The sequence below is a fragment of the Giraffa tippelskirchi genome, chromosome 5, assembly GCF_054371585.1.
Source record: "Giraffa tippelskirchi isolate mGirTip1 chromosome 5, T2T-mGirTip1v1.2.pri, whole genome shotgun sequence".
Taxonomy (NCBI): domain Eukaryota; kingdom Metazoa; phylum Chordata; class Mammalia; order Artiodactyla; family Giraffidae; genus Giraffa; species Giraffa tippelskirchi.
Window position 1 is genome coordinate 176322236 of NC_137279.1, and position 15522 is coordinate 176337757.

At 54.8% G+C, this 15522-nt stretch overlaps 2 protein-coding genes across 15 annotated transcripts in view; one reads left to right on the forward strand and one right to left on the reverse strand.

The window, feature by feature from the left end:
- Positions 1 to 10590, forward strand: part of SLC6A9 (solute carrier family 6 member 9) — a 32737-nt gene extending 22147 nt beyond the window's left edge. For all 3 annotated transcript variants that reach the window (XM_081492556.1, XM_081492557.1, XM_081492555.1), the window contains 9 exons: positions 5534 to 5666; positions 5885 to 6019; positions 6103 to 6206; positions 6607 to 6844; positions 6934 to 7068; positions 7183 to 7282; positions 7371 to 7471; positions 9999 to 10169; positions 10295 to 10590. In XM_081492556.1, the coding sequence (XP_081348682.1) occupies positions 5534 to 5666; positions 5885 to 6019; positions 6103 to 6206; positions 6607 to 6844; positions 6934 to 7068; positions 7183 to 7282; positions 7371 to 7471; positions 9999 to 10169; positions 10295 to 10489 (1312 nt within the window). In that variant the 3' untranslated portion in view covers positions 10490 to 10590. The remainder of the gene's footprint in view (positions 1 to 5533; positions 5667 to 5884; positions 6020 to 6102; positions 6207 to 6606; positions 6845 to 6933; positions 7069 to 7182; positions 7283 to 7370; positions 7472 to 9998; positions 10170 to 10294) is intronic.
- A 948-nt stretch (positions 10591 to 11538) lies between these two features.
- On the reverse strand, positions 11539 to 15515 carry CCDC24 (coiled-coil domain containing 24). Of its 12 annotated transcripts, none has more exons than XM_081492564.1 (10): positions 15376 to 15515; positions 15033 to 15206; positions 14630 to 14805; positions 14374 to 14490; positions 13607 to 13681; positions 12960 to 13014; positions 12406 to 12475; positions 12214 to 12292; positions 11942 to 12130; positions 11539 to 11676 (listed from the first exon to the last, which is right to left on the reverse strand). In XM_081492564.1, the coding sequence occupies exons 2-10, from the start codon at positions 15156 to 15158 to the stop codon at positions 11541 to 11543; spliced, it is 1023 nt and encodes a 340-aa protein (XP_081348690.1). In that variant the 5' UTR covers positions 15159 to 15206; positions 15376 to 15515; the 3' UTR covers positions 11539 to 11540. The 12 variants fall into 12 exon arrangements, with proteins under 12 accessions (XP_081348690.1, XP_081348689.1, XP_081348687.1 ...); XM_081492563.1 differs by having other exon boundaries at positions 13607 to 13684; XM_081492561.1 differs by having other exon boundaries at positions 14630 to 14865.
- Between the last annotated feature and the right edge of the window lie 7 nt (positions 15516 to 15522).

Genomic DNA, 15522 nt, shown 5'->3' on the forward strand with positions numbered 1-15522 from the left:
CCAGAAGACACCTGGCACCCAATGGGACTTGGATCCCAGCCCTCCTCTCCCAGTGTCTTCATGCCAGTTCTAGAGCCACACAGACCTCTCTCAAATCCTGGCTGTGCCACATACCAGCTTGGCCTTGTGAGGTCACCAAACCTCTTTAAATCTCAACTGTTCATCCATTAAGTGGGAGTGGTTACAACATCATTCTTGTTATTATAAAGATGAAAGAAATCACTAAGAACAGTGACGGGTGCTCAGTAAGCCCAGTGATAGCCACTGCTGGAAATGCAGTGAAATAGATGAGCGTCCTGTTCTCAAGGCATTTACCATCTGGTTGGGGAAATTAAAAAATAATGCAGAATAAGTCCAGAGATGTTATGTGAAAGCCAACTTGTAAACATGTGGGGTTCCAAAAGTTTTTCAGTTAGTTGTTTGGTCTCAAAAGCATATGGTCCAAAACCAAAACAAAACATTAAATATGGTGCCATAAAAAGAAAGTTAAGAGTTCAGAAGTCTAGCCTTCTGAACTTTTTAAGCCCTTGTATTGTATGCTGAACTCTTGCAATAAAAAATAATACAAAGCACTACCAGTTTAATATACATAACTAGACAAAGTTTTTAGAGTCTTTTGAGCAAGGAATGGGTTTTTTACTTTGAATGCTGGTGCTTAAAGTAAATCACCTCTCAGCTGTAGCAGTAAGACCCGGTGGCTATTCTGGAAGCCAGAGCCTCCCAACACGATGTGCCGTAAATAGTGTGCCAGTCTGGTCAGGTTTGGGCAGCCCAGACTCTCCAGCCCTGCTGCCTTCAGCTTTGAGTGACCTTGTCTATTTGCCCTGTGGGCCCAAATTATTTTTTTCTGCATGTCCCAAAGGGAGAAAGATTGGAACGCACAGCCGCAAGAGTCCAGGAGCCTCTTCTGGGAGGAGTGGGTGGATCTTATTCATCCCTTTGTCTTTGGTTACCCCATGGACTGAGAGCCTGGAAACTTTCTAACCCTGATGCCTGTTGAGTGAACCAACACAGAGGCAGGAGTTTGACAGAAGAGGGATGTGTTGGACAGCGCCCTCTGCAGGTCACAATATGAAGGGCAGCCTAGGCGAAGATTTGAGGCAGAGGAGGCCTAACAACTGTATGATTATACAGTGGAAGTGACAAATAGATTTAAGGGACTAGATCTGATAGAGTGCCTGATGAACTATGGACAGAGGTTCGTGACACTGTACAGGAGACAGGGATCAAAACCATCCCCATGGAAAAGAAATCCAAAAAAGCAAAATGGCTGTCTGAGAAGGCCTTACAAATAGCTGTGAAAAGAAGAGAAGTGAAAAGCAAAGGAGAAAAGGAAAGATATTCCCATCTGAATGCAGAGTTCCAAAGACTAGCAAGGAGAGATAAGACAGCCTTCCTCAGCGATCAATGCAAAGAAATAGAGGAAAACAACAGAATGGGAAAGACTAGAGATCTCTTCAAGAAAGTTAGAGATACCAAGGGAACATTTCATGCAAAGACAGGCTCTATAAAGGACAGAAATGGTATGGACCTAACAGAAGCAGAAGATATTAAGAAGAGGTGGCAAGAATACACAGAAGAACTGTACAAAAAAGACCTTCACAACCCATATTATCATGATGGTGTGATCACTCACCTAGAGCCAGACATCCTGGAACGTGAAGTCAAGTGGGCCTTAGAAAGCATCACTATGAACAAAACTAGTGGAGGTGATGCAATTCCAGTTGAGCTATTTCAAATCCTGAAAGATGATGCTGTGAAAGTGCTGCACTCAATATGCCAGCAAATTTGGAAAACTCAGCAGTGAGACCACAGGACTGGAAAAGGTCAGTTTTCATTCCAATGCCAAAGAAAGGCAATGTCAAAGAATGCTCAAACTACGGCACAATTGCACTCATCGCACACGCTAGTAAAGTAATGCTCAAAATTCTCCAAGCCAGGCTTCAGCAATACGTGAACCATGAACTTCCAGATACTCAAGCTGGTTTTAGAAAAGGCAGAGGAACCGGAGATCAAATTGCCAACGTCCGCTGGATCATCAAAAAAGCAAGAGAGTTCCAGAAAAACATCTATTTCTGCTTTATTGACTATGCCAAAGCCTTTGACTGTGTGGATCATAATAAACTGTGGAAAATTCTGAAAGAGATGGGAATACCAGACCATCTGACCTGTCTCTTGAGAAACCTGTATGCAGGTCAGGAAGCAACAGTTAGAACTGGACATGGAACAACAGACTGGTTCCAAATAGGAAAAGGAGTATGTCAAGGCTGTATATTGTCACCCTGCTTATTTAACTTATATGCAGAGTACATCATGAGAAACGCTGGGCTGGAAGAAACACAAGCTGGAATCAAGATTGCCGGGAGAAATATCAATAACCTCAGATATGCAGATGACACCACCCTTATGGCAGAAAGTGAAGAACTAAAGAGCCTCTTGATGAAAGTGAAAGAGGAGAGTGAAAAAGTTGGCGTAAAGCTCAACATTCAGAAAACTAAGATTATGGCATCTGGTCCCATCACTTCATGGGAAATAGATGGGGAAACAGTGGAAACAGTGTCAGACTTTATTTTTTTGGGCTCCAAAATCACTGCTGATGGTGATTGCAGCCATGAAATTAAAAGACGCTTACTCCTTGGGAGGAAGGTTATGAGCAACCTAGATGAAAAGCAGAGACATTACTCTGCCAACAAAGGTCTGTCTAGTCAAGGCTATGGTTTTTCCAGTAGTCATGTATGGACGTGAGAGTTGGACGGTGAAGAAAGCTGAGTGCCAAAGAACTGATGCTTTTGAACTGTGGTGTTAGAGAAGACTCTTGAGAGTCCCTTGGACTGCAAGGAGATTCAAGCAGTCCATCCTAAAGGAGATCAGTCCTGGGTGTTCATTGGAAGGTCTGATGTTGAAGCTGAAACTCCAATACTTTGGCCACCTCATGTGAAGAGTTGACTCATTGGAGAAGACCCTAATGCTGGGAAGGATTAGGGGCAGGAGGAGAAGGGGCCGACAGAGGATGAGATGGCTGGATGGCATCACCGACTCAATGGACATGGGTTTGGGTAGACTCCGGGAGTTGGTGATGGACAGGGAGGCCTGGCGTGCTGTGATTCATGGGGTCGCAAAGAGTCGGACACGACTGAGGGACTGAACTGAACTGAACTGAGGCCTAACAAGGTGCTTGCAAGTCTGACAGTCCGGTGGGCCGACCAAACAAACAAATCCCAGACCTGGCAACATTGTCCCATGACGGACCAGGGTGACCACCCATCACAAGGTGTTAAACATGTTGTCATGAGGTTTGAGAACTGAGTTGGAAAAAAACAAAGTAAAAATAGCTAAGATTAGAGGACAGCCTATGAGCTGTGCTGAGAAGTCCTCACTGAGAGAAGGGAAAGAAAGGAGCCTGTATTTTTCTAAATTTATCTACAGATTACCCTAGGTTGATGTTATGATGCCCATTTTAATGATGAGGAGCCTGAGGCTCAATAGTTTGTCTCTTGCTCATCAGTTCTAGCCTGGACAACTCCAACAGCCAAGCCAGTCCCCCTCCAGATACTCCCCTTTATACTTCCCAGTACATTTTCCATGATATTAATTCATTCCTCCATTCAGCAAACGCTTATTGGGCATGGCTCTGTGCCAGGCACTTTGCGAACCACTGGAGGGATACGAGAGTGAACAAAATAGACAAAAACCCTTGCCTTCATAGAGGGCAGATAACAAACTGAGTAGTAAAATGTGCAGTATGATAGAAGGAGACATACTATGGAGGAAAATACAGCCAGGAATGGGGTAAGGTGTGCCAGGCTGGGGCTGGGGTTGCAGTTTTAATCTGGGTATCCAGAATAGGCCCCTTTGCAAAGAGGACACCCAAGTAAAGATAAGGAAGCAAGGAGGGAGGGAGCCACGTTGACAAGCCCAGCGGCACAATTTGTGGGGCCCAGCACAAAATGAAAAGATAGAGCCTCTTGTTCAAATGCGTTCAGAATTTCAAGGTGACAACGGCAGGACATTAAAGCAAGCACAAAGCCCTTCTAACCATGGGGCCCTATGTGCCTGCACAGATCTCACACCCATGTGGACATGTGGAGGTCTGGGGAAGAAAACACGCCAGACAGGGAAGAACACGTGCAAAGGCCCTGAGGTGGGAGTGGGCCTGGCACATGTAAGGAACAACAAGGAACCCAATGCAGATAGAGCAGTGAGTAAGGGGGAGGGAGCAGGAGGAGAGGAGATTTGAGAGATGGCAGTTAGGAGATAGTGGATCTTGGAGGGCTTTGTAGCCACTGTATGGACTGGTTTTTCCATGGCCAGAGATGGGAGCTGCTACAAGGTTTTGAGCCAAGGAGAGGCCCCGAGAGACCTCTTCTAAAAACACTCCAGAAGCTTCTCATTGCTCTCAGAATAAAATCCAAACTTCTCTGCCTTGGCTTCACAACTTCTCTTGATCTTGTTCCTTCCTATCTTCATCCTTCTCTATTCCCCTCCCCTTCTCCTCCAGCCTTCCTGAGCTACTGACATGCCCAGGCGGTTCCTGACCCTGTCCTGCTGGGTCATGACCTGACCCTGACCCATGCCCTCAGCCTGGCATGTGCTTTCATTTCTCTTCACCCACTTTCTCCCCATCCTTGAAACTTTGGCTCAAGCCTCACCTCTTCCAGGAATACTTCCAGTGTGCTTCTCCCCATAGGGTTAAGACGCTTCTGGCAGTGCCCACAACACCTGATTTAGGTCAATATGCCCAGCATCTAGCAAGGGCTTGGCACATCAACATCCAGTCAATTGAAGAAACAGAGCTGGCATTGCATAGGGCTCCAGAGAGAGTCATGCAGACTCAGGAGAGGAATTCAGGTTCAAGTCTAGGCCTGCGTGCTCCAGTGTGTGTGCGAAGTCGCTTTAGTCATGTCCAACTCTGTGACTCCATGGACTATAGCCCTGCATGTACCTCTGTCCATGGGATTCTCCAGGCAAGAATACTGGAATGGGTTGCCATTTCCTCCTCTAGGGGATCTTCCCAACCCAGAGATCAAACCCATACCTCTTAAGTCTCCTGCATTGACAGGCAGGTTCTTTACCACTAGTGCCACCTGGGAAGCCTCCATCTTACTCAGTACTCCACTGCCTCCCTCTGTTCATCAGAGTTGGAGGACTAGTGTGGGTGAAAAGGTCACAGAAGGCTTCCTGGAGGAGGTGACGCCAGATAGGGTGTGTCCAGTCTGGAGGAGAGGGCCTTCCTAAAGGAAAGACCTGGGCCAGGTGTGAGCAGGGACAGGGAGACCTCCGCACCCCAGGGGCTGAGGAAGCTAGCCCAGGCCTGGGGTGTGGCCTGCAGGCACCCTCGAGGATCCTGGGGGAGGCAGCAGGCTGAGAGGGCTGAGCAGGCTGGGGCTGGTGCCTTGCCAAGGCTTCCATCTCAGACAAGCCGGCCGCTGGGACTCCGTGAGAAAGGAGGGAGCTGCCAAGCTGGGCCCTGGGCCTTGGGAATGTGTTGCTGGATGGCAGGGCTGGCCCTCAGTGACAGAGTATCCCCTTCCAGCCTCTACGTGCTGAAGCTGTCGGATGACATCGGAAACTTCGGGGAGGTGCGGTTGCCCCTCCTTGGCTGCCTCGGTGTCTCCTGGGTGGTCGTCTTCCTCTGCCTCATCCGAGGGGTCAAGTCTTCAGGGAAAGTAAGTCCCCCTCCCTCCAGGATCTATGCCCACCCAGAAATATTCTGCCTTCCCCTGCCTGGGTTTTGTGTGTGGACGGGTGGGTGGGGGAGAGATGAAAGCATGTAGGAGGGAAAGAGGGACCAGAGGACCCATAGTGGTTGAGGGGGCAGGTTGGCGGGGGTCAGGGGGTGTGGGAAGAGCCCAAAGGAGTCCAGTGGGGCCCCTCTCACTCCCAGGTGGTGTACTTTACGGCCACATTCCCCTACGTGGTGCTGACCATCCTGTTCATCCGTGGCGTGACCCTGGAAGGAGCCTTCACGGGCATCATGTACTACCTGACCCCACAGTGGGACAAGATCCTGGAGGCCAAGGTGAGCTGAAGGTGGAAAGTGACCTGGAGGGACAGGGAGGGGCAGAGAGGCGCCAGCCCCTCTGACCACAGCCTCTCCTGCAGGTATGGGGGGACGCTGCCTCCCAGATCTTCTACTCGCTGGGCTGCGCGTGGGGCGGCCTCATCACCATGGCTTCCTACAACAAGTTCCACAACAACTGCTACCGGTGAGAGTCTCCCTGCAAGCGCTGGGGCTGCCCCCTGTTCCTGCCCTCTCTGCAGCCTGACCCTGCTTCCCCCAGACCCACTAGATCCAGTGTAGCCTCCTGGACCCTCCCTTCTGCTCACAGCCTTGAGATCCTGGCAGTGCCGGGTCTGGGTCCAGTCATTGGAGAACAGAGAACATTTAGGCAGAAGAGAGAAGGGATGATGACAGTGATGCCCCAGGGGTCTGTAAGGACTTAGGAGCCTCAAGCCAACTTAAGGAGGCCCAGAACAGACCAGAGATGAGAGTGGGGGTACTTTTGTTCCTAGAACTTTCCCTGTCTCCAAGTCTCCTGGCCTGGCCCAAATTGGGCAGGGGGAACTAAGCCGTGTGTCCTGACCACTTGTTTCCTTCCCCATTAGAGACAGTGTCATCATCAGCATCACTAACTGTGCCACCAGCGTCTATGCTGGCTTTGTCATCTTCTCCATCCTGGGCTTCATGGCCAATCACCTGGGTGTGGACGTGTCCCGCGTGGCAGACCACGGCCCAGGCCTGGCCTTTGTGGCATACCCAGAGGCCCTCACACTGCTGCCCATCTCCCCACTCTGGTCCCTGCTCTTCTTCTTCATGCTCATCTTGCTGGGGCTGGGCACTCAGGTACGAGGTGCGGGACTCCGGCCTGTGGCTTGGGGTGGGAGGAGGCGGGGCCAAGGGTAGGCCCCTGCTCTGATGGCCGGATCCTGCAGTTTTGCCTCCTAGAGACGTTGGTCACAGCTATTGTGGATGAGGTAGGGAATGAGTGGATCCTGCAGAAAAAGACTTACGTGACCTTGGGCGTGGCTGTGGCTGGCTTCCTTCTGGGCATCCCCCTCACCAGCCAAGTAAGAACCAAGGGAAAGGCTGGGCGGGAGTTGCCAGGGTATAGGGGGAAGACAGGGGAGAGAGGGGGACCATAGCCTCAGGCACCCCTGACTCAGCTGCCCACTGGCCTGTAGGCAGGCATCTATTGGCTGCTGCTGATGGACAACTATGCGGCCAGCTTCTCCTTGGTCATCATCTCCTGTATCATGTGTGTGTCCATCATGTACATTTACGGTAAGTGCCCAAGCTTCCACGGCCTCCCGTGTCCCAGCCCCTGGCCTGCTCATGCTGTCCTGTGGGCTGCTGACCTCCCTCTCTCCAGGGCACCAGAACTACTTCCAGGACATCCAGATGATGCTGGGGTTCCCACCGCCCCTCTTCTTCCAGATCTGCTGGCGCTTCGTCTCACCAGCTATCATCTTTGTAAGTTCCTCGCTGGTCCCTCCCCTGCTGCCCCCATGGCAAGCGTCCTTCTCTTGGGAACCATCCAAGGAAGAGCACGAGCTCTTCAGGCCGGAGCTCCCCCTGGGGGCTCTACACCCACAGCTCTGGTCATTGGAAGTCTGAGCAAAGCTATATAGAGTCAGACGAGTGTGAAGACTCAGAACCATCCAAGCCCTGGCCTCGGGTTGGAAGGGAGCACAGGGCCCTGTATTTGACAGAAGACAGTGCCCAGCTTCAGAAGGGGAAAATAGGCTGGCAGCAGCTGAGAGTCGGCCCTCCATCCCTGGTATTTCCACCTGGCATCCCCCTAGAGGAGTCTCAGGAGCCATGACTGACGTTGGCATTGGCCTCTGACAGCCTCGCTGAGCTCGTGTCTCTAGTCCCTCATAGCCGAGGTGCTTGGAGTGCTTAGGATATGTGGTGTAAATGCATGTTCCAGAAGCAGGCTGTGCAAGTCAGGTATCAGCTCAGGATCCAGCTCAGGAGTCCCTCCTAAGCCACCCGGGAATGGGCTGGCTTGGGCGGGGGAGTTCTGGGTTTCTACCAGTATTCAACACCTGGAAGACAGACCCCCCCCAGCAGGGAGTAGAAGTGGTGGAGGGAAAGCCCACCATGACCAGGAACAATATACTAAGTCTCGTGATACAACTCTCCATGGTTTCGTTATTATCCCCACTTTACAGATGAGGAAACTGAGGCCCTGAGATGTTAAGTAGTTGACCCAAGGTTATACAGCTTCTAAGAGTCAGAGCCCTCATGTGAAGCAGGTGGTCTGATCTGGAGCGTGTGTGCTGGGCCCATGCTGCACTAGACGCAAGTTTAGGAGGAGGAGTGGTCTGTGGACTACAAACCTTCTGATTTTGTTCCTTTATGATCACGGTGAGAAGTCGGGGGCTGGGGTGGAGGGTGGGGGGAGGGCTTTGCTAGTGTAATGGTCCCTCCACAGAGAAGAGGCAGGGCCATCTCTGAGTGACAGAGGGGTCAGCCCGATGGTCAGGGCAGTGTCTGGAGTCTTGCCCCCCGTCGTGCCAGCTCCTCTGTGCCACAGAGAGGTTAGCACCGGATTTCCACTTTGGCTCTCGTTTCTGGAAAAAAATAAAAAAGGCCCCTGAGGGCTGAGGCCTCCATCACATGTGGTATGGGATCTTCCTGAGCCTGGCACAGGCACCAGCTCTGGCCACTGGCCCAGCTTTGAAACAGAAGGAGCGGAAGTGTCCTGTAAGCAGTGGGAGGCGGGGGAGGGCAGACGCCACCGCCGAGCGCTGTGCCCTTGGGGTTTCTGGCTTTGGCCCAGGACCTGCCCCAGGGGAGCTCATCCTCCAGGGCTCCCAGGAACCTGCCACCCTGTGGGGAGACCCAGGGCACCGCCCAGGCAGGGCAGGAGGCAGGAGGCAGCCTGGGTCCAGTGTCTCCAGGAAACTGAGGCAAAGCCTGCAGCATCCTCTCTGTGCTCAGAAAGCCAGGCTGGAATCACCTTCGGGTGAGGATGCCAGGCTCTGTGGATGTGTGTTTCTGCGCTGTTTGTTTTCTTTGGAGGCTTTACCTCTTCATAGTGCTGAAAAGATCTTTTTTATATTTTTTTTTACAAACTCCATCCTTCTATCGGCTCAAATAAAGAATTTGTCCACACATTAGATCAGGCTCTAGTTCCATTCAGGGAACTTGTTATAAGCTCCTCTAAGTGCAGCGTCCCCCGGATGGATGCGGGTCTTGACTTCTAGAATTCAGTCACTAAAAAGGCTGGAGGGGCCTGAGCTCCAGGATGCAGCCGAAGGCTTGGGAGGTATATTCTGAGGCCTCCTAGCAAGCAGCACCCACTGCCCCAGGCCCTCCGGGTGGCTCATGAGCCACCTGCCCGTATTTCTGCTTCCTGTAGTATTTGTTGCTGCAACCCTAGGCTTTATCTCTGGTGTCCCTCGGCTCTTTCCAAAGCAGTTCCTGAGAGTACCCCCAACCTGACACGGTTTCTAGGCTTCGGAGCCTCCCCTGGCTGTCCATTGCTGTCTCTGCAGCCATAGACTGGCAGGACTCCTCCCTTTCCTTTCCTCCGTTGCTCCCACCTCCCTGCATAAGTCAGTTCAGATCAGCACATAAGACTGTGCCTGGCGCTGTGCTGGACCTAGAGCTGATGCAACCCCAGGAGCTCCCAGATCTGGAGGAAACATTCAAAAAACGCTTAGTAGATGGAAAATGCCATTGAAGCCTTAAAGGCCACGGATTCAGCCTTACTTCAGCAGCTGAACAGTTTCTTGGCTGCTTCAGGATTATCCAGAGGCCAGGCCCCTCCCCTTCCACAGTGCCCACCTGCCTGCCCATCATACCCTGGACCCCTGGTTCCATCAGCTTCTTCTACTCTCCAAAGGTTGATGTCACCCCTTCCCTCCCTGAGATGCCTCTTTCTAGTCTGGGAACCTGGAGAGGCAGGGGAGCAGTGCTGATAGGAGGCCTAAGGCCGGGGTGGGGCTGGGCAGGACTCACGCCCACTCCCAACCCCCACTCTTTGCAGTTCATTCTCATCTTCTCGGTGATCCAGTACCAGCCAATCACCTACAACCAATACCAGTATCCAAGCTGGGCTGTGGCCATTGGCTTCCTCATGGCTCTGTCCTCTGTCATTTGCATTCCACTCTACGCCCTGTTCCAGTTCTGCAAAACAGATGGGGACACCCTCCTCCAGGTGAGGGGTGGGGGCAGGGGCAGCCAGGTGAATCAGAAGGGGGTGGATGGATGGATGGCGCTCCAGGGCTCCCTTCTGATGCACTCTGCCCGCTCGTCCCTCCCCCATGCCTACCTCTCCTGCAGCGTTTGAAAAATGCAACAAAGCCAAGCAGAGACTGGGGTCCTGCCCTCCTGGAGCACCGAACAGGGCGCTACGCCCCCACCATTCCACCCTCCCCTGAAGACGGGCTTGAGGTCCAGCCGCTGCACCCGGACAAGGCCCAGATTCCCATGGTGGGCAGTAATGGCTCTAGCCGTCTGCAGGACTCCCGGATATGAGCACGGCTGCAGGGGGAGTGCCCCACCCCACCCTGTGCTCCCGACACAGAGACTGGGGAGACGGTGGATAGGTGTCACCGCCTGCCCCCACCATGCCCTGGCCAGGGGTGGCACCTGTCACCTCGGCCACCACTGCTAGCGCGGTCATTCGTGCTCGTGTCCCTAGTGTTTACAGGTCCTTTGGATGCCAAGATGGCAGCTGGGGGGTGTGGGTGATGGGGGGGTTGTTGCTGGGGGGCCCAATAGCACTTTGGAGGGGTCTCAGGCCAGGTCCCCAGGGCCTGCTGGGCTTCACGTGGCCTCTGATGACCCCATAATTTGCCCTGAGCTGAGGTTCTGGGTGGGTCTCCTACCTGCCCCTTTCCCTGAGCCTTAGGCCTCCTGACCAGTGTTCCTGCCCTTGGGGTGGACCCCAGCCTCTGCCCAGGCTAATTTGGATCTTCCTACATGGAGACAGGGTGAGGGGCCAGGGGGCTGTGCAGTGTTACAGGTCAGGCTGTGCAGCCCGGACCTTTTGTCTGTGTGATTATTTTTGTAAAAATTGTATTATCTGTGGTTGCCACCCCCTCGCCCTTGGCCTCAGGCCCAATCTGTCTTCCAGGCCCACCTGCACCTCACTCGGCGGCTCTGAGGTCTCTGTGCCTCCTTCCAGCACTGGCTGTCAGGGCCAGCCCAGCAGAGGCCCATGACCCAACAGCCTGCCCAAAGAACTCGTTTCTGGGGGGTAGGGGTGGGGTGATGCTCAGCAGGAGGTTTGAGCCCAGAGCCCCGGGGAAGGGGACCCTACACGACACCCCCTTGCCCTACTACCACCAGGCTAAAGCCCAGTCTTCCCGAACTGGGCTACCCTTGTTCACGTGCCAAATCGCCCCAGCCCGCGTGCCCCAACCCCTCTCTGGAGCCAGAACTCCTTCCCCCAAGCCCTGCAGTGTCTGTGTGTCCGTCCTCCATGCCCCTCTGTGCAGTGACAGCCCCAGAAGAGCCGCCTCTAATCCTCTGTAGCAATAACGGTGCGCCTCCCACCCTCGACCATCCGCGCACCACTAGGATTTTAAATTCCATAGATTTTAATGAAATTTCTATTCCTGTCTCTGAGCTGCTGCTGTGCTTTGTCTGGGTCCGCCAGGGGCACATGAGTCAGGGCTGGGACAAGACCTCCTCCTGCCAGGCCTTTGGGGGGGGGGTACCTGGGAGGAGAAATGCCAGAGGCTGTGACAGTCAGGACTGGACACCCGGGACCTGGCGAGAAGGTAGAGTGAGGGCCAGACAGACAGCAGTGGAATCCTGGGGAGGGCTCATCCTAGGCTAGATCTGAAGTGGGCTGGGCCCTGGCAGCTGAAAGGGGGCAGTAGCAGACAGGACGAGTTCCAACCACAGCTGAAGCCTCCTTCCTGAGCAGCCCTTCAGGTTGGAGCCTGGGGCGCTGCACTGGACATGGGAGTAGAAGCTGGCCTTTTTCTGGGGCTGCACTGAATCTTCCGTCCCCAGCGGCAGGTGGAGGCCAAGCTGCGAGGTTTGGGGCAGTGCTCCAGAGGAGGAGTGGGCAGGCAGCACTGGAGAGTCCTGGCCCAAACTCCAGCAGCCCCGTGGAGGCAAGACAGGGGTCCAGAGGCCTGGCTGGAGGACCCGAAGGGCTGTGGCCTGAATGGGAGGGAGTAGCTGTGAGGGGGCCGTGGCCTGGCCCTCAGCCTGCCCCATCCAGCTGTCTGTCTGCTCTGGGTTACCTGTGGCTGGGGGAGACACAGGAAGGCCTCAGGGGTGACCGCAGCTCCTGTTGCATGGCTGCCTTCTGTTCCTTTAGCTCTGGAGGAGAGGTTCTACCTGAGACACAGCGCCCAGTCTTCCAGGGTGTGTTACAAGAGCAGGGGGGTGGGGAGGAAGCGCTGGGTGCTCTGGGGCCTGCCTAGGGTCCTCACCTGCCAGGGTGGGCTCTAGGCTTGCCTCAGATGGCCGACGGGCCCCTGTATATTCGTCTTCCAGGCAGCGCTGCAGGGAGAGCTGGCTCAGTGCCTGGCCTTACGGCAGGGGCGGGGCAGGGCTGGGCAGGATGCCCAGGCCAGGATCCCCATGGTGGGGCGCAGGAACCAGCCCGTGCAGTCTCTTCCTCCCAACCACCTGGGGGCACTCCTGAGAGGAACACCAGCCTCTCCCCAAAAAGCTGAGCTTGGCAAGGGGGTGGCAGGCCTGAACCCAGACTTGGGGAAGAGAAGGAGGCAAAAGACCTGGGCAGACCCAGCAGTTGATCTAAAAGTGCTGACCTCGGACTTAGTGACTCAACTGGAATATGGGTTCATGTACTTAGGGATCACACACGTAAGAAGTGTGCACACGGGAAAAACAGACCCAGGGTTCACACAACTTCTGCAGGCACAGACACACACAGACACGTGTGTGGATCTCACGCCCTGGGTGAGAGACGGAGGGTGTCTCTGCTCAGCAGAAGGGCTGGGGGCCCAGGACTGCAGCTCACCTGCAGGATGGGAATCTCCCTCTCCAGTGCACGGCACTCTTCCTCCAGGAGGGCCCTGGGACACAGGCGGTGAAGCACCTGAAGCAGTGCTGCAGGCCTGGGTCTCAGCAGAGCCCTTCATGTAGTCCCAACCTCTGGCCTCTCCAGGAGCCTCCTCTAGGCCCGCTTATCTCAGCCCACCTCTCCCTCTGCTGCCCTCATGCTGTTCGAGCACAGCCTTGCAGCCCCGCCAGCCTCTTCCTGGGCAGGGTATGTCCTCTCTCCTTGCCCGCCTCCCCGTGCCCACCCTGAGAAGCAGCAGTCTTTCTTCTACACCATAGGACTAGACTTGTGGGTCCTCCTGCCTCCATTCTCCCCTGCATCACAGCCCTGCCCCTGCTTTAAAACTCGCCTATGTGTCATCTCTCTCCCACCTCCCAGGATAAAAGTCCTCAGGCCAAGACCCATGCAGGCATCTGTACTTGACTGATTCCTGGCAGCAACCTCATCAGCATCCTGCCCTTTCCACCTCTCAGCCCCACTCTCCTGGGTCTCCCAGCCAGGTGTGTTCCCTCCCTTCTCCTCCCAGTAGTCCCAATACATCAGGGTCCATCTGCAGTCCCACCCTCCCTGTCTCCACCCCCACTGCACACACTTGGGGGCCTCACCGCAGGTGTCTAGCAACCTGGTCAATGTGGGACATGTTCAGCTGGTCCTTGATGACACTGAGGTCCCGGTGACAGCTGCTGGCAGATGAAGTCAACCTCACTCTCCCATGCTGCTTCACCCCAGGACTTCAGGACACAAACGCCATTTCTCCTAGACAATTTTGTGCTTTCTCACAAAGGCAACACAAGATGGCTAAAAGGAGGAGATCTGGAGCCTGAGATTCCACATGGGTTCTGCCACCCTTTACTGTGTGTGAGCCTGGGAAAGTCAATCATCCTTTCTGAGCTTGAGTATCCTCATCTGCAAAATGGGGACATCACCCCCTTCATAAGGATGTGTGAGAAATAAGTTGCTACCATTCACTGATGAACATGCTGCTGCTCATTTATCTCTTTCAGTCCCCAGCCCTCTCTAACCCAGTTCTCGCAGCCTGGTTGTCCCAGCCTGAGGGACAACTGGCCACTGGATGAAGTCTTTCCTTCCACTCATATCTGCGTGTAGTGCTCTCTCTTCCTACAAAGCGATTCTCTTTGTATCTGTCTGGAAGTCTGTTCCTCATATTCTAAAACCCAGATCGAACCAAGCTCCCAGTATTGGCACGTGTCTCCTGGGCCTCTGCAGCCCTCATGGGCTGACCCCTACCACAGGTAGCTGTACAAGTGTCAGTCCCAGACCAGGAGCTCCTCCATGCCTGCAGGTGGGACCTACCAGCTGGCCGGGGTCCTTTGCCCAGCAAGGACAGATCCCTCCTCTCCTATTACTATACCTGGGTTCACCAGCTCTCATCTGGAACATCTCCTGTTCTGGCAAATCACTCCTGGGCTCCTCCAAGGCAAAGCGCAGGACCCTGGGGCTATACTGGACCCAAGCCTGGGTCTGGTCCCTGCAGAAGATGCATAAAGGCAATTCAGGGGCTCCTTCCAGGGAACCACAGGAAAGGCAACCCTGGCCCCTTGTCAATTGCCAGGCTAGCCCATCTGAGTTCTGGAGACAGGGCCCAGCCCCGGGTCTGGAGCTCCAACCTGCCCTCACAGATGGCCTTCCGGCGGAGACCTCGGAGCAGCTGCCGCAGTTCCTGGCGCACGAGATCTCTTACCAGGGGCGGTGGTGCCAGAAGGGAGGAGAGGTCAGAGGTGGGGCGCGATCCAGGGGCTTGGATAGATCGAGCCTCTTGGAGCAATGATCGTAACATCACCACCTGCAAGGAGAGCTGGGGCACCTCGGCGACTGCGGAGGGAAGTGAAGGGGGGCAGGGGAGCTGGGGGAATGAGGGGCAGGGCAGTTAAATTGGAGAGGGTTGGGCGGACAGTGAGATCCGACAAGAGCTCTAGAGTTACTGGGCAGGGCTAGGGACCCGTAGAAGGTGAGAAAATCATACGAGTCGTGGGACAGGTCTGCTGTGGGGCCCACCTTCTTACGCCCCACCTCTGCCCGTAGCTCCAGGCTCAGATCCACCGTCGTCTCCCCTAGAATCCTCTTCACTTCGGGCCGCTCCGGGAGCGGAACGTGCTCTTCCACCAATTCCCACAGCGACGGGGAGTCCCCAGGCATGGCCCGCCCGCGCCGCCGCCCCCAAGACGCGCGGCCGCACGCTTGGACCTGCGGGACCACGGGTCGGAGCGCTGGTTACTGGGATACCACTAGTCGCCCAGGGCCGGGCGCGCCCACTCACGCCTCGCGCGCTTCCGGGTCTCACAGGCCACGCCCCCAGCCTGTCCCTTCGACCGTCCTCTCCCAAGCCCCATTCCGTTCTGCCGCCCGTCCGCACGACTAGAGTTGCTCGGTCCAGAGCCGCTGGCCTCTGGCGCTCTTCTGCCCTACTACTGGTCGGAGGCCACGGTTTCAGGTCGCGACCTCGGGAGCCAGGCGGCGGGACTGGGGCCCTAGCCCCGCCTCTTCCGCGAGACCGTCACCC